This window comes from Oncorhynchus gorbuscha, linkage group LG18 (genome assembly GCF_021184085.1).
Source record: "Oncorhynchus gorbuscha isolate QuinsamMale2020 ecotype Even-year linkage group LG18, OgorEven_v1.0, whole genome shotgun sequence".
Taxonomy (NCBI): Eukaryota; Metazoa; Chordata; class Actinopteri; order Salmoniformes; family Salmonidae; genus Oncorhynchus; species Oncorhynchus gorbuscha.
Genome location: NC_060190.1, coordinates 81,323,100 through 81,341,388, shown reverse-complemented (window position 1 = coordinate 81,341,388; position 18,289 = coordinate 81,323,100). Strand labels below are relative to the sequence as shown.

The window sequence follows — 18,289 nt, the reverse complement described above, 5'->3', positions numbered from 1 at the left end:
TATTATTATTATTATATATTAAGTGCACAAATGCAGATACTTCACACAACCAACATCAGATCAAATGTAATCATATATATGGTAATGGCTATAATGTCAAATACAGGATCCCACAAAAGGTGCACACCTGTCTATATAAGGTCCCACAGTCGACAGTGCATGTCAGAGCAAAAACCAAGCCACGAGTGTACCAAAAAATGTTTGCAGAATTGAAGGTCCCCAAGAACACAGTGGCCTCCATCATTCTTCAATGGAAGAAGTTTGGAACCACCAAGACTCTTCGTAGAGCTGGCCACCCGGCCAAACTGAGAAATTGGGGGGAGAAGGACCTTGGTCAGGGAGGTGACCAAGAACTCAATGTTCACTCTGACGGAGCTCCAGTGTTCCTCTGTGGAGATGGGAGAACCTTCCAGAAGGACAACCATCTCCACCAACCAGGCCTTTATGGTAGATGACAGCACACTTGGAGTTTGCAAAAAGGCACCTAAATGACTCTCAGACCATGAGAAACAAAATTCTCTGGTGTGATGAAACCAAGATTGACCTTTTTGGCCTGAATGCCAAGCGTCACATCTGGAGGAAACCTGAAGCATGGTGGTGGCAGCATCATGCTGTGGGGATGTTTTTCAGCTTTAGGGACTGAGAGACTAGTCAGGATCGAGAGAAGGATGTCGGGAGCAAAGTACAGAGAGATCCTTGATGAAATCCTGCTCCAGAGCGCTCAGGACCTCAGCCTGGGGCGAAGGTTAACCTTCCAACAGGACAACAACCCTAATCACACAGCCAATACAACGCAGCAGTGGCTTCGGGACAGGTCTCTGAATGTCCTTGAATGGCCCAGCCAGAGCTCAAACATCGTTGGAGAGACCTGAAAATAGCTGTGCAGCACTGCACCCCATCCAGCCTGACAGAGCTTGAGGCTCGAGACATCTCAAGGCTGTAATAGCTGCCAAATGCGCTTTAACAAAGTACTGAGTAAAAGGTCTGAAAACTTATTTCAGTTTATTTTATTTTATAAATGAGCAAAAATGTCTAAACGTGTTTTTGCTTTGTCATTATGGTGTATTGTGTGTAGATTGAGGGGAAAAACACAATTTTATCTATTTTAGAATAAGGCTGTATCGTAACAAAATGTGGAAAAAGTGAAGGGTCTGAATACTGTTCAAATGCACTGTATATATTGATATATAGGCTGTCATTTACTACTACTGTCGATGCTATATTATACTATATATACTATTTTTGAAAGTAAAACAATATAAAGGTAATATGGTGTCATTTGGGACGCAAATTTTAATATACAGTAATATGATGTGAATGTGATGTGAATACTAGTGATATCCCAGTGAACCTACAGTATTCCCAGTGACCCTACAGTATTCCCAGTGAACCTACAGTATTCCCAGTGACCCTACAGTATTCTCAGTGACCCTACAGTATTCCCAGTGACCCTACAGTATTCCCAGTGACCCTACAGTATTGCCAGTGACCCTACAGTATTCCCAGTGACCATGCAGTATTCCCAGTGACCGTACCGTATTCTAAGTGACCGTACAGTATTCCCAGTGACCCTACAGTATTCCCAGTGACCCTACAGTATTCCCAGTGACCCTACACTATTCCCAATGACCATGCAGTATTCCCAGTGACCCTACAGTATTCCCAGTGACCCTACAGTATTCGCAGTGACCCTACAGTGACCCTACAGTATTCTCAGTGACCCTATAGTATTCCCAGTGACCCTACAGTATTCCCAGTGACCCTACAGTATTCCTACAGTATTCCCAGTGACCCTACAGTATTCCCAGTGACCTTACAGTGACCCTACAGTATTCCCAGTGACTGTACAGTATTCACAGTGACCCTACAGTATTCCCAGTGACCCTACAGTATTCCCAGTGACCCTACAGTATTGCCAGTGACCCTACAGTATTCCCAGTGACCATGCAGTATTCCCAGTGACCGTACCGTATTCTAAGTGACCGTACAGTATTCCCAGTGACCCTACAGTATTCCCAGTGACCCTACAGTATTCCCAGTGACCCTACAGTATTCCCAATGACCATGCAGTATTTCCAGTGACCCTACAGTATTCCCAGTGACCCTACAGTATTCACAGTGACCCTACAGTATTCCCAGTGACCCTACAGTGACCCTACAGTATTCCCAGTGACCCTACAGTATTCCCAGTGACCCTACAGTATTCCCAGTGACCATGCAGTATTCCCAGTGACCGTACAGTATTCTCAGTGACCGTACAGTATTCCCAGTGACCCTACAGTATTCCTAGTGACCCTACAGTATTCCCAGTGACCCTACAGTATTCCCAGTGACCCTACAGTATTCCCAGTGACCCTACAGTATTCCCAATGACCATGCAGTATTCCCAGTGACCCTACAGTATTCCCAGTGACCCTACAGTATTCGCAGTGACCCTACAGTATTCCCAGTGACCCTACAGTGACCCTACAGTATTCCCAGTGACCCTACAGTATTCCCAGTGACCATGCAGTATTCCCAGTGACCGTACAGTATTCTCAGTGACCGTACAGTATTCCCAGTGACCCTACAGTATTCCTAGTGACCCTACAGTATTCCCAGTGACCCTACAGTATTCCCAGTGACCATGCAGTATTCCCAGTGACCCTACAGTATTCCCAGTGACCATGCAGTATTCCCAGTGACCGTACAGTATTCTCAGTGACCGTACAGTATTCCCAGTGACCCTACAGTATTCCTAGTGACCCTACAGTATTCCCAGTGACCCTACAGTATTCCCAGTGACCATGCAGTATTCCCAGTGACCGTACAGTATTCTCAGTGACCGTACAGTATTCCCAGTGACCCTACAGTATTCCTAGTGACCCTACAGTATTCCCAGTGACCCTACAGTATTCCCAGTGACCATGCAGTATTCCCAGTGACCCTACAGTATTCCCAGTGACCCTACAGTATTCCCAGTGACCCTACAGTATTCCCAGTAACCATGCAGTATTCCCAGTGACCCTACAGTATTCCCAGTGACCCTACAGTGACCGTACAGTATTCACAGTGACCCTACAGTATTCCCAGTGACCATGCAGTATTCCCAGTGACCGTGCAGTATTCCCAGTGACCGTACAGTATTCCCAGTGAACGGACAGTATTCCCAGTGACCCTACAGTATTCCCAGTGACCCTACAGTATTCCCAGTGACCCTACAGTATTCCCAGTGACCCTGCAGTATTCCCAGTGACCATGCAGTATTCCCAGTGACCGTACAGTATTCTAAGTGACCGTACAGTATTCCCAGTGACCCTACAGTATTCCCAGTGACCCTACAGTATTCCCAGTGACCCTACAGTATTCCCAATGACCATGCAGTATTCCCAATGACCATGCAGTATTCCCAGTGACCCTACAGTATTCCCAGTGTGAAACTGTTCAATGTAGAACTCTGTTCTCCCCCTCTGAAGGCCCAGAACAAGCTTCAAGAGCTACTGAAACAACATATCTACTCCCAGGCTGCGGTAAGCACTTTTACCACATGTTACAAGAGCTCATGTTACAGGTGGGATCTGAACCCCCGGTCTCCAGCTTGGAAAACCACTTTACATGTTACAGGTGGGATCTGAACCCCCGGTCTCCAGCATGGAAAACCACTTTACATGTTACAGGTGGGATCTGAACCCCCGGTCTCCAGCATTGAAAACCACTTTACATGTTACAGGTGGGATCTGAACCCCCGGTCTCCAGCATGGAAAACCACTTTACATGTTACAGGTGGGATCTGAACCCCCGGTCTCCAGCATGGAAAACCACTTTACATGTTACAGGTGGGATCTGAACCCCCGGTCTTCAGCATGGAAAACCACTTTACATGTTACAGGTGGGATCTGAACCCGGTCTCCAGCATTGAAAACCACTTTACATGTTACAGGTGGGATCTGAACCCCCGGTCTCCAGCATGGAAAACCACTTTACATGTTACAGGTGGGATCTGAACCCCCGGTCTCCAGCATGGAAAACCACTTTACATGTTACAGGTGGGATCTGAACCCGGTCTCCAGCATTGAAAACCACTTTACATGTTACAGGTGGGATCTGAACCCCCGGTCTCCAGCATGGAAAACCACTTTACATGTTACAGGTGGGATCTGAACCCCCGGTTTCCAGCATGGAAAACCACTTTACATGTTACAGGTGGGATCTGAACCCGGTCTCCAGCATTGAAAACCACTTTACATGTTACAGGTGGGATCTGAACCCCCGGTCTCCAGCATGGAAAACCACTTTACATGTTACAGGTGGGATCTGAACCCCCGGTCTCCAGCATGGAAAACCACTTTACATGTTACAGGTGGGATCTGAACCCCCGGTCTCCAGCATGGAAAACCACTTTACATGTTACAGGTGGGATCTGAACCCCAGCATGGAAAACCACTTTAGATGTTACAGGTGGGATCTGAACCCCCGGTCTCCAGCATGGAAAACCACTTTACATGTTACAGGTGGGATCTGAACCCCCGGTCTCCAGCATGGAAAACCACTTTACATGTTACAGGTGGGATCTGAACCCCCGGTCTCCAGCATGGAAAACCACTTTACATGTTACAGGTGGGATCTGAACCCCCGGTCTCCAGCATGGAAAAACACTTTACATGTTACAGGTGGGATCTGAACCCCCGGTCTCCAGCATGGAAAACCACTTTACATGTTACAGGTGGGATCTGAACCCCCGGTCTCCAGCATGGAAAACCACTTTACATGTTACAGGTGGGATCTGAACCCCCGGTCTCCAGCATGGAAAACCACTTTACATGTTACAGGTGGGATCTGAACCCCCGGTCTCCAGCATGGAAAACCACTTTACATGTTACAGGTGGGATCTGAACCCCCGGTCTCCAGCATGGAAAACCACTTTACATGTTACAGGTGGGATCTGAACCCCCGGTCTCCAGCATGGAAAACCACTTTACATGTTACAGGTGGGATCTGAACCCCCGGTCTCCAGCATGGAAAACCACTTTACATGTTACAGGTGGGATCTGAACCCCCGGTCTCCAGCATGGAAAACCACTTTAGATGTTACAGGTGGGATCTGAACCCCCGGTCTCCAGCATGGAAAACCACTTTAGATGTTACAGGTGGGATCTGAACCCCCGGTCTCCAGCATGGAAAACCACTTTACATGTTATGTTTATCTCTGTTAAACAACGTTAAAACATTAACACTACCACAGTGAGTGATGGATTCCAGTTTCCAGTTAAACTAGCATTGGACCCCTGCACTAAATACATTTGATTAGGAGTTACTGAGTCGAACGCAGCTATCACTTCCTGTTATGCTCCTTGCCTATGGAGCACAGCTATTACTTCCTGTTATGCTCCTTGCCTATGGAGCACAGCTATTACTTCCTGTTATGCTCCTTGCCTATGGAGCACAGCTATTACTTCCTGTTATGCTCCTTGCCTATGGAACACAGCTATTACTTCCTGTTATGCTCATTGCCTATGGAGCACAGCTATTACTTCCTGTTATGCTCCTTGCCTATGGAGCACAGCTATTACTTCCTGTTATGCTCCTTGCCTATGGAGCACAGATATTACTTCCTGTTATTCTCCTTGCCTATGGAGCACAGCTATTACTTCCTGTTATGCTCCTTGCCTATGGAGCACAGCTATTACTTCCTGTTATGCTCCTTGCCTATGGAGCACAGCTATTAATTATTGATTCTATCTCTGCAGTTGACCGTGGACCAGCTGGCAAGCATGGGTCTGATTCAGACTATGGCCAATCAGATCCTACTAGTCAACCTCACCAACGATGTAAGTTCTGCTATTTCAAGACGGGATGCTTCCCAAGTGACAACCTATTCCCTATAGGGCCCTGGTCAACAGTAGTACTACACCCTATTCCCTATAGGGCCCTGGTCAACAGTAGCACTACACCCTATTCCCTATAGGGCCCTAGTCAACAGTAGCACTACACCCTATTCCCTATAGGGCCCTGGTCAACAGTAGTACTACACCCTATAGGGCCGTAGTCAACAGTAGCACTACACCCTATTCCCTATAGGGCCCTGGTCAACAGTAGCACTACACCCTATAGGGCCCTGGTCAACAGTAGTACTACACCCTATTCCCTATAGGGCCCTGGTCAACAGTAGTACTACACCCTATTCCCTATAGGGCCCTGGTCAACAGTAGTACTACACCCTATTCCCTATAGGGCCCTGGTCAACAGTAGTACTACACCCTATTCCCTATAGGGCCCTTTCTCCACGCATCGCGCCGACAGAAACAAACATCTATCTGGTAAGAAGAGTGGCGGGGGCGTATGCCTCATGACTAACGGGACATGGTGTGATGAAGGAAACATACAGGAACTCAAATCCTTCTGTTCACCTGATTTAGAATTCCTCACAATCAAATGTAGACCGCATTATCTTCCAAGAGAATTCTCTTCGATTATAATCACAGCCGTATATATCCCCCCCCAAGCAGACACATCGATGGCTCTGAACGAACTTTATTTAACTCTTTGCAAACTGGAAAACATTTATCCGGAGGCTGCATTCATTGTAGCTGGGGATTTTAACAAAGCCAATCTGAAAACAAGACTCCCTTAATTTTATCAGCATATCGATTGCGCAACCAGGGGTGGTAAAACCTTGGATCATTGTTACTCTAACTTCCGCGACGCATATAAGGCCCTGCCCCGCCCCCCTTTCGGAAAAGCTGACCACGACTCCATTTTGCTGATCCCTGCCTACAGGCAGAAATTAAAACAAGAGGCTCCCACGCTGAGGTCTGTCCAACGCTGGTCAGACCAAGCTGACTCTACACTCCAAGACTGCTTCCATCACGCGGACTGGGACATGTTTCGTATTGCATCAGATGGGAATATTGACGAATACGCTGATTCGGTGTGCGAGTTCATTAGAACGTGCGTCGAAGATGTCGTTCCCATAGCAACGATAAAAACATTCCCTAACCAGAAACCGTGGATTGATGGCAGCATTCGCGTGAAACTGAAAACGCGAACCACTGCTTTTAATCAGGGCAAGGTGTCTGGCAACATGACTGAATACAAACAGTGCAGCTATTCCCTCCGTAAGGCTATTAAACAAGCTAAGCGTCAGTACAGAGACAAAGTGGAATCTCAATTCAATGGCTCAGACACAAGAGGCATGTGGCAGGGTCTACAGTCAATCACGGACTACAAGATGAAATCCAGCCCAGTCACGGACCAGGATGTCTTGCTCCCAGGCAGACTAAATAACTTTTTGCCCGCTTTGAGGACAATACAGTGCCACTGACACGGCCTGCAACGGAAACATGCGGTCTCTCCTTCACTGCAGCCGAGGTGAGTAAGACATTTAAACGTGTTAACCCTCGCAAGGCTGCAGGCCCAGACGGCATCCCCAGCCGCGCCCTCAGAGCATGCGCAGACCAGCTGGCCGGTGTGTTTACGGACATATTCAATCAATCCCTATACCAGTCTGCTGTTCCCACATGCTTCAAGAGGGCCACCATTGTTCCTGTTCCCACGAAAGCTAAGGTAACTGAGCTAAACGACTACCGCCCCGTAGCACTCACTTCCGTCATCATGAAGTGCTTTGAGAGACTAGTCAAGGACCATATCACCTCCACCCTACCTGACACCCTAGACCCACTCCAATTTGCTTACCGCCCAAATAGGTCCACAGACGATGCAATCTCAACCACACTGCACACTGCCCTAACCCACCTGGACAAGAGGAATACCTATGTGAGAATGCTGTTCATCGACTACAGCTCGGCATTCAACACCATAGTACCCTCCAAGCTCGTCATCAAGCTCGAGACCCTGGGTCTCGACCCCGCCCTGTGCAACTGGGTACTGGACTTCCTGACGGGCCGCCCCCAGGTGGTGAGGGTAGGCAACAACATCTCCTCCCCGCTGATCCTCAACACGGGGCCCCACAAGGGTGCGTTCTGAGCCCTCTCCTGTACTCCCTGTTCACCCACGACTGCGTGGCCACGCACGCCTCCAACTCAATCATCAAGTTTGCGGACGACACAACAGTGGTAGGCTTGATTACCAACAACGACGAGACGGCCTACAGGGAGGAGGTGAGGGCCCTCGGAGTGTGGTGTCAGGAAAATAACCTGACACTCAACGTCAACAAAACTAAGGAGATGATTGTGGACTTCAGGAAACAGCAGAGGGAACACCCCCCTATCCACATCGATGGAACAGTAGTGGAGAGGGTAGCTAGTTTTAAGTTCCTCGGCATACACATCACAGACAAACTGAATTGGTCCACTCACACTGACAGCGTCGTGAAGAAGGCGCAGAAGCGCCTATTCAACCTCAGGAGGCTGAAGAAATTCGGCTTGTCACCAAAAGCACTCACAAACTTCTACAGATGCACAATCGAGAGCATCCTGGCGGGCTGTATCACCGCCTGGTACGGCAACTGCTCCGCCCTCAACCGTAAGGCTCTCCAGAGGGTAGTGAGGACTGCACAACGCATCACCGGGGGCAAACTACCTGCCCTCCAGGACACCTACACCACCCGTTGTTACAGGAAGGCCATAAAGATCATCAAGGACATCAACCACCCGAACCACTGCCTGTTCACCCCGCTATCATCCAGAAGGCGAGGTCAGTCACCCATACGTAGAATGTATGCACACATGACTGTAAGTCGCTTTGGATAAAAGCGTCTGCTAAATGGCATATATTATTATTATTATATATTATTATTATTATTATTATTATTATTATTATTATTATATCAGTACAGGTGCATCAAAGCTGGGACCGAGAGACTGAAAAACAGCTTCTATCTCAAGGCCATCAGACTGTTAAACAGCCACCACTAACACTGAGTGGCTGCTGCCAAGACACTGTCATTGACACTGACCCAACTCCAGCCATTTTAATAATGGGAATTGATGGGAAATGATGTAAATATATCACTAGCCACTTTAAACAATGCTACCTTATATAATGTTACTTACCCTACATTATTCATCTCATATGCATATGTATATACTGTACTCTACATAATCGACTGCATCCTTATGTAACACATGTATCACTAGCCACTTTAACTATGCCACTTTGTTTACTTTGTCTACACACTCATCTCATATGTATATACTGTACTCGATACCATCTACTGTATGCTGCTCTGTACCATCACTCATTCATATATCCTTATGTACATGTTCCTTATCCCCTTACACTGTGTATAAGACAGTAGTTTTGGAATTGTTAGTTAGATTACTTGTTGGTTATCACTGCATTGTCGGAACTAGAAGCACAAGCATTTCGCTACACTCGCATTAACATCTGCTAACCATGTGTATGTGACAAATAAAATTTGATTTGATTTGATTTGATTTACTACACCCTATTCCCTATAGGGCCCTGGTCAACAGTAGCACTACACCCTATTCCCTATAGGGCCCTGGTCAACAGTAGTACTATACCCTATTCCCTATAGGGCCCTGGTCAACTGTAGTACTACACCCTATAGGGCCCTGGTCAACAGTAGCACTACACCCTATTCCCTATAGGGCCCTGGTCAACAGTAGCACTACACCCTATAGGGCCCTGGTCAACAGTAGTACTACACCCTATTCCCTATAGGGCCCTGGGCCCTATTCCCTAAAGTTCCCTTTTAAGGACATCTCCATTGTGTCTGACAGGGCCTGGTGCTGCTGGGCGGGAAACCTCTTCAGATTACTAATATTATGGCATCCAATGGAGTGATCCATATGATTGACGGGGTTCTAGTCCCGCCCTCGATCGTCCCCATCCTGCCTAAGAGATGTGATGTCACAGAGAACAAAATCATCATGGTAGGTGGAAACATTCTGTTCTATTCTAGTCTATTCTAATTGAAAAATGACTGTGGCATTGTGATGTTGTTTGTGTGTCCGTTTTCCAGGGCCCGTGTGTGAGGTGCAGCTATCTCTATGAGTCACATTGCCCCGAGGGAAGCATAGAACTGGTAAAATAATCACAGCAATGTTTTCTATTCCTCTCATGAAGGTGGCTGGCTGTTAAAGACCTGTGCCTGCTATCCCTGATGCAGTGAAAATATCCTAAGCTTCTGCTACATCTTTTTGAGTGTGGCTCTATGTCTGGATCTCTATTCAGCTCACGGCCTATATTATTATACAAAGTAGTTCTTACTATTTTTTTTAAATACCAGCTACATAAACAATGACACATATTTGTAATGATTTGTCTATACTCAAATCTAATGAAATGTTTATTTGTCATGTGCCTACACAGGATACAACTATTTATATTGGTTCTGTTGGTAACGACCCTGTTAGGTAACAACCCTGTTAGGTAACGACCCTGTTAGGTAACGACCCTCTTCTGTTGCTAATAAGATAGATACTTATTGTTGTTTCTGTACCACAGCAAAGTCACATGAAGGATTGTGACTATCAGGCATATCCATTCAACCCCACGCTCATTAAAGGTTGTGCTAAATACTGCAACACTACTATTCAGGTAAGTCCTCTTGGTTCTTTTCCTGGCTCAGCTCTTGGTTCTTTTACTGGCTCAGCTCTTGGTTCTTTTCCTGGCTCAGCTCTTGGTTCTTTTCCTGGCTCAGCTCTTGGTTCTTTTACTGGCTCAGCTCTTGGTTCTTTTCCTGGCTCAGCTCTTGGTTCTTTTTCTGGCTCAGCTCTTGGTTCTTTTCCTGGCTCAGCTCTTGGTTCTTTTCCTGGCTCAGCTCTTGGTTCTTTTCCTGGCTCAGCTCTTGGTTCTTTTCTTGGCTCAGCTCTTGGTTCTTTTCCTGGCTCAGCTCTTGGTTCTTTTCCTGGCTCAGCTCTTGGTTCTTTTCCTGGCTCAGCTCTTGGTTCTTTTCCTGGCTCAGCACTTGGTTCTTTTCCTGGCTCAGCTCTTGGTTCTTTTCCTGGCTCAGCTCTTGGTTCTTTTCCTGGCTCAGCTCTTGGTTCATTTCCTGGCTCAGCTTTTGGTTCATTTCCTGGTTCAGCTCTTGGTTCATTTCCTGTATCTTTTTCATTCATCGTGTAGAGAGAGAGAATGATATGTCTGATATGTTTATAGCAATATCTTCTTTCTGAAGAATAAAGTAAAGAAAGAGATTAAATACGAACATGATGTTAACACATAGTTTCGGTTAGGATGACAACAGACTTGCGGACCAAATTACACCCTATTCTTCAAATAGTTCACTACTTCTGACCAGAGCTTTGTGGAGCCCTACGGAGCCCCATGGAGCCCTATGGAGCCCTATGGAACCCTACAGAGCTCTATGGAGCCCTATGGAGTCCTGTGGAGCCCTATGGAGCCCTATGGAGCCCTATGGAGTCCTGTGGAGCCCTATGGAGCCCTATGGAGCCCTATGGAGCCCTATGGAGCCCTATGGAACCCTACAGAGCTCTATGTAGCCCTATGGAGCCTTATGGAGTCCTGTGGAGCCCCATGGAGCCCTATGGAGCCCTATGGAGCCCTATGGAACCCTATGGAGCCCTACGGAGCCCTATGGAGTCCTGTGGAGCCCTACAGAGCCCTATCGGTCCCTATGGGCCATGGTCAAAAGTAGTGCACTACACAGGGAATAGGGTGCGTTTGCAACCCTGCAGTCTCAGTGAGTGATTTGTTTCTGTTGAGTTTCAGAGAGCAGAGTGTTGCAGTGGGTTCTATGGACCTGAGTGTAAAACGTGTACAGGAGGTTTCCAGACACCCTGTTATGGCAAAGGCACTGTAAGTAAAGACTCTATCTGCCTAGCAAGTCGTTCTCTCAGCATTCTGACAATCACGCACTCACGCATGCGCACACACACACAAGATGGAAAGAAAGACCCTACTTTGCTATTTTGTTCAATTCTTTTGCCGTTTATTGTGTCAGCAATATTTTCTTATGATCTATAAAAACTTTTGAACATCAGGTCGGCAGTTACTAACCGCAATTCTGGCTTCGACTTCGACTCATCTGACTTCGACTCATGAGCTCTTTGTGTACCTCCGACCCAATCTTCGAGCTGCCCAAGAGGAAATGCCAGTGGAAAATAGGCAGGAGAGCTAAGTGAGACTAAGGTGAAGGGAAAACCAGCCACCACTTTCGTCCATCCCAGTTTCCTAGTCACTTGAAAAATAAGACGGAAGACCTCAGATCGCGGATATGCTATCAACGAGACTCTCGTAACTGCAATGTTCTCCGTTTTTTTGCTGAAACATTTTGCTTTAGGACAAGAATCCTCCTCCATGGCTATCCAACTCGATGGATTCTCCATTCACCGAGCGGACAGTGGACATTCGTTATTCACTGTGTCATTATTTCTATTGTAATGATCTTATCTTTAACTCTGAATTGTTGGAAAAGGTACAGTCAGTCAGCATTTCACTGTTAATCTACACGTTGTTTACCAAGCATTTTCTAAAAGGGGTCTGTCTCTTCATCAACAATAATATGTGACTGCAGACTCTAGCTCAGTAGATACTAGTCTATAGTCTCAGTCTGTAGTCTCAGTCTATAGTCTCAGTCTATAGTCTGTCTATAGTCTGTCTATAGTCTCAGTATGTAGTCTCAGTCTATAGTCTCAGTCTATAGTCTGTCTATAGTCTGTCTATAGTCTCAGTATGTAGTCTGTCTGTAGTCTCAGTCTGTAGTCTAAGTCTGTAGTCTCAGTCTGTAGTCTCAGTCTGTAGTTGCAGTCTATAGTCTGTCTATAGTCTCAGTCTGTAGTCGCAGTCTGTAGTCTGTCTATAGGCTGTCTGTAGTCTCAGTCTGTAGTCTGTCTGTAATCTCAGTCTGTAGTCTCAGTCTGTAGTCTCAGTCTGTAGTCTCAGTCTATAGTCTCAGTCTATAGTCTCAGTCTGTAGTCTGTCTATAGTCTCAGTCTATAGTCTGTCTGTAGTCTCAGTCTGTAGTTGCAGTCTATAGTTTGTCTATAGTCTCAGTCTGTAGTCGCAGTCTGTAGTCTCAGTCTATAGTCTGTCTATAGGCTCAGTCTGTAGTCTCAGTCTGTAGTCTGTCTGTAATCTCAGTCTGTAGTATCAGTCTGTAGTCTCAGTCTGTAGTCTCAGTCTGTAGTCTCAGTCTATAGTCTCAGTCTATAGTCTCAGTCTGTAGTCTGTCTATAGTCTGTCTGTAGTCTCAGTCTGTAGTCTCAGTCTATAGTCTCAGTCTATAGTCTCAGTCTGTAATCTCAGTCTATAGTCTCAGTCTGTAGTCTCAGTCTATAGTCTCAGTCTGTAATCTCAGTCTATAGTCTCAGTCTGTAGTCTCAGTCTATAGTCTCAGTCTGTAATCTCAGTCTATAGTCTCAGTCTGTCTCAGTCTATAGTCTCAGTCTGTAATCTCAGTCTATAGTCTCAGTCTGTAGTCTGTCTATAGTCTCAGTCTATAGTCTCAGTCTTTACTCTCAGTCTATAGTCTCAGTCTGTAATCTCAATCTATAATATAATAATAATATATAATATATGCCATTTAGCAGACGCTTTTATCCAAAGCGACTTACAGTCATGTGTGCATACATTCTACGTATGGGTGGTCCCGGGGATCGAACCCACTACCCTGGCGTTACAAGCGCCATGCTCTACCAACTGAGCTACAGAATCTATAGTCTCAGTCTGTAGTCTCAGTCTGTAGTCTCAGACTGTAGTCTGTCTATAGTCTCAGTCTATAGTATGTCTGTAGTCTCAGTCTGTAGTCTGTCTGTAGTCTCAGTCTATAGTCTGTCTGTAGTCTCAGTCTATAGTCTGTCTGTAGTCTCAGTCTATAGTCTGTCTATAGTCTCAGTCTATAGTCTCAGTCTGTAGTCTCAGACTGTACTCAGTCTATAGTCTCAGTCTATAGTCTGTCTGTAGTCTCAGTCTGTAGTCTCAGTCTATAGTCTCTCTGTAGTCTCAGTCTATAGTCTTAATTTATAGTCTCAGTGTGTAGTCTCAGTCTGTAGGCTCAGTCTGTAGTCTGTCTATAGTCTCAGTCTATAGTCTCAGTCTGAAGTCTGTCTATAGTCTCAGTCTATAGTCTCAGTCTGTAGTCTCAGTCTATAGTCTCAGTCTATAGTCTCAGTCTATAGTCTCAGTCTTTAGTCTCAGTCTGTAGTCTCAGTCTGTAGTCTGTCTGTAGTCTCAGTCTATAGTCTGTCTAGAGTCTCAGTCTATAGTCTGTCTATAGTCTGTCTATAGTCTCAGTCTATAGTCTGTCTATAGTCTCAGTTTATAGTCTCAGTCTATAGTCTGTCTATAGTCTCAGTCTATAGTCTCAGTCTATAGTCTGTCTATAGTCTGTCTATAGTCTCAGTCTATAGTTTGTCTATAGTCTTTCTATAGTCTGTCTATAGTCTCAGTCTGTAGTCTGTCTATAGTCTGTCTATCGTCTCAGTCTATAGTCTGTCTAGATTCCCAGTCTATAGTCTGTCTATAGTCTGTCTATAGTCTGTCTATAGTCTCAGTCTATAGTCTCAGTCTATAGTCTGTCTATAGTCTCAGTCTATAGTCTCAGTCTATAGTCTCAGTCTATAGTCTGTCTATAGTCTGTCTATAGTCTCAGTCTATAGTCTGTCTATAGTCTCAGTCTGTAATATCAGTCTATAGTGGAAGTCTCTACCCATTATTCTCCAATCGTGGAATACCTGATGGTCAAATGCTGACCCTTCTACCTCCTGAGAGTTTCCATGTGTTACTGTGACTGCTGTATACAGTGAGTGTACAAAACATTATGAACACCTGCTTCCTCCATGACATAGACTGACCAGGTGAATCCAGGTGAAAGCTATGGTCCCTTATTGATGTCACTTGTTAAAACCACTTCAATCAGTGTAGATGAAGGGGAGCAGACCAGTTAAAGAATGATTTTTAAGCCTTGAGACAATTGAGGCATGGATTGTGTATATGTGCCAATCAGAGGGTGAATGGACAAGACAAAATATTTAAATGTCTTTGAGCGGGTTATGGTAGTAGGTGCCAGGTGCACCGGTTTGTGTCAAGAACAGCAACGATGCTGGATTTTTCAAACTCAACAGTTTTCCATGTGTATCAAGAATGGTCAATCACCAAAAGGACATCCGGACTGGGGACCTTCGTGGCGAGCCCTGAACTGCGAACCCTCGTTGCGGGCCCCGGACTGGGCACCATCGTTGATGGAGGCTCCGGACTGGAGACCGTTGTTGTTGGAGGCCCCGGACTGGAGACCGTTGTTGTTGGAGGCCCCGGACTGGAGACCGTTGTTGATGGAGGCTCCAGACTGGAGACCGTTGTTGATGGAGGCTCCGGACTGGAGACCGTCATTGATGGAGGCTCCAGACTGGAGACCGTCGTTGCTGGAGGCTCCGGACTGGGCACCGTCGTTGCTGGAGGCTCCGGACTGGGCACCGTCGTTGATGGAGGCTCCAGACTGGGCACCGTCGTTGATGGAGGCCCCGGACTGGGCACCGTCATTGATGGAGGCCCCGGACTGGAGACCATCATTGTTGGAGGCTCCGGACTGGAGACCGTCGCTGGAGAGTCATTCCATGACTCCTCACTGGAGGCTTCATGCCATGGATCATCACTGGAGGCTTCACTGGATGCTTTGTGCCATGGCATAGGACTCACCAGGCTGGAGAGACATACAGGAGGCCCTGTCCTAGGCAGAGGCACCGGTTTTATTATAATCTATAGTATTATCTATATTATTATCTATATTATTATCTATATTATTAATATCTATATTTTTACATATATTATTATTATCTATACCATTATTATTATTATTATCTATACTATTGTCTATATTATTATTATCTATATTATTATTTTCTGTATTTTTATCTATATTATTATCTATTTGATCAATTCAATTATTATTGTTTATATTATTATTATATATCTATATTATTATTATTATTGTTTATATTATTATTATATATCTATATTATAATTATTATTGTTTATATTATTATTATATATCTATATTATTATTATTATTGTTTATATTATTATTATCTATACTATTATTATCTATATTATTATTAATATCTATATTATTATTGTTATTATTATCTATATTATTATTATTATTGTTTATATTATTATTATATATCTCATTATCTGTATTATTATTTGTTTTATCTAAATTATTATCTTTATAATAATCTATATAATTATTACTATTGTTATCTATATTATTATTATCGATATTATTATTATCTATATTATTATTATCTATACTATTATTATCTATATTATTATTAATATCTATATTATTATTATCGATATTATTATTATCTATATTATTATTATCTATACTATTATTATCTATATTATTATTAATATCTATATTATTATTATCGATATTATTATTATCTATATTATTATTGTTTATATTATTATTATATATCTATATTATTATTATTATTGTTTATATTATTATTATCTATATTATTATTATTATCTATATTATTATTATCTATATTATTATTATTATCTATATTATTATCTATATGATCAATTCTATTATTATTGTTTATATTATTATTATTATCTATATTATTATTATTATTATTTATATTATTATCTATATTATTATTATTATCTATATTATTATTATCTATATTATTATTATTATCTATAGTATTATTATCTATATTATTATTATTATCTATATTATTATTATCTATATTATTATTATTATCTATATTATTATTATCTATATTATTATTATTATCTATAGTATTATTATCTATATTATTATTATCTATATTATTATTATTATCTATATTATTATTATTATTATCTATATTATTATTATTATTATCTATATTATTATTATCTATAGTATTATTATCTATATTATTATTATCTATATTATTTTTATTATCTATATTATTTTTATTATCTATATTATTATTATTATCTATATTATTATTATTATTATCTATTATTATTATTATCTATATTATTATTATTATTATCTATATTATTATTATCTATATTATTATTATTATCTATATTATTATTATCTATAATATTATCATCATTACTATATTACTATATTACTATCTATATTATTATTATTATTATTATCTATAATATTATTATTATTACTATATTACTATATTACTATCCATATTACTATCTATATTACTATCTATATTATTTTTTTACCTATATTGCTATCTATATTACTGTCTATATTATTATCATTACTGCATTGAGGGAAAACACTCAAGAAAATAATTTCACTGTACTGTTTTACACCAGTCGTATCCTGTGCACATGGTGAATAGACTTTGAAACTTGAAACGCATACCATTTTAACCATCATCACGTCCTGTCTCCATGTCTTTGACCTGTGACCTTTCTATGTGTGTGTAGTGTTTTGATGGTATCCATGGTAACGGGTCGTGTCGCTGCGAGGAGCTCTTCAAGGGGATCGCCTGTCACATCTGTTCTGACCCCAACAAACACGGAGAGAAGTGTGACCAGGGTGGGTATGAGTTACACTTTATAGTACCCTATTCCCTATAGTGTGTACTACTGTTGACCACGCCCCCCCCCCAAAAAAAAGTAGTGCACTATATAGGGAATAGGATGCCACTTGGGACACAGTAAAATATCATTTATCCAGTCCTGTTGTATCTAATCCCCATATGGAGCTGCCCAGGCGTGGTGCACCATAGAAAGGGCCATTTCACATTTCTCTCCTTGATTAAAAACTAAAGGAAAATCATGGTCAAATCTGACTTAAGAACCCTTATCATGTTTCTCTCCCCCCCTCTCTCTGTCTCCCCTCTTTCCTCTCTCTGTCCCTCCCTCCCTCTCTCCTCTTCCTCCCCCTGCCCCCTCTCTCTGTCTCCCCTCTTTCCTCTCTTTGTCCCTCCCTCCCTCCCTCCCTCCTCTTTCTCCCCCTGCCCCCTCTCTCTGTCTCCCCTCTTTCCTCTCTTTGTCCCCCCCCCCCCTCGTCGTCTCCAGATTGCCACTGTCTCCATGGTGTGTGTGATAACCGCCCAGGCAGTAAGGGTGCATGTAGAGGGGGCTCCTGTCTGGAGGGTTACTCTGGAGACTACTGTGATAAGGAGGCTAAGGCCTGTAACTCTGATGGTCTATCTGAACACTGCCATGTCCACGCCTTCTGCAGCTTCACCGGCAGCCACACCACGTAAGTATTACTTACTTAGCTTACTTATTGCTAGGCAAAGGGCCTCAGTCAGTGCTCCAAAAGGCCTCAGTCAGTGCTCTAAAGGGTCTCAGTCAGTGCCTGTTTGTAACAGACGTGTGTGTGTGTGTGTGTGTGTGTGTCTATGAGTGTGTTTCCCTGTGTGTAACAGATGTGTGTGTGTCC

The 18,289-nt window shown here is 43.4% G+C and overlaps 1 protein-coding gene across 1 annotated transcript in view; it reads left to right on the top strand.

Annotated features, from left to right (window-relative positions):
- Positions 1-18,289, top strand: part of LOC124004217 (stabilin-1-like) — a 118,636-nt gene that overhangs the window by 67,409 nt on the left and 32,938 nt on the right. The window contains exons 15-22 of the mRNA XM_046312980.1: positions 3,456-3,509; positions 5,727-5,807; positions 9,684-9,836; positions 9,926-9,988; positions 10,411-10,503; positions 11,638-11,724; positions 17,323-17,434; positions 17,920-18,106. Of these exons, the coding sequence (XP_046168936.1) occupies positions 3,456-3,509; positions 5,727-5,807; positions 9,684-9,836; positions 9,926-9,988; positions 10,411-10,503; positions 11,638-11,724; positions 17,323-17,434; positions 17,920-18,106 (830 nt within the window). The remainder of the gene's footprint in view (positions 1-3,455; positions 3,510-5,726; positions 5,808-9,683; positions 9,837-9,925; positions 9,989-10,410; positions 10,504-11,637; positions 11,725-17,322; positions 17,435-17,919; positions 18,107-18,289) is intronic.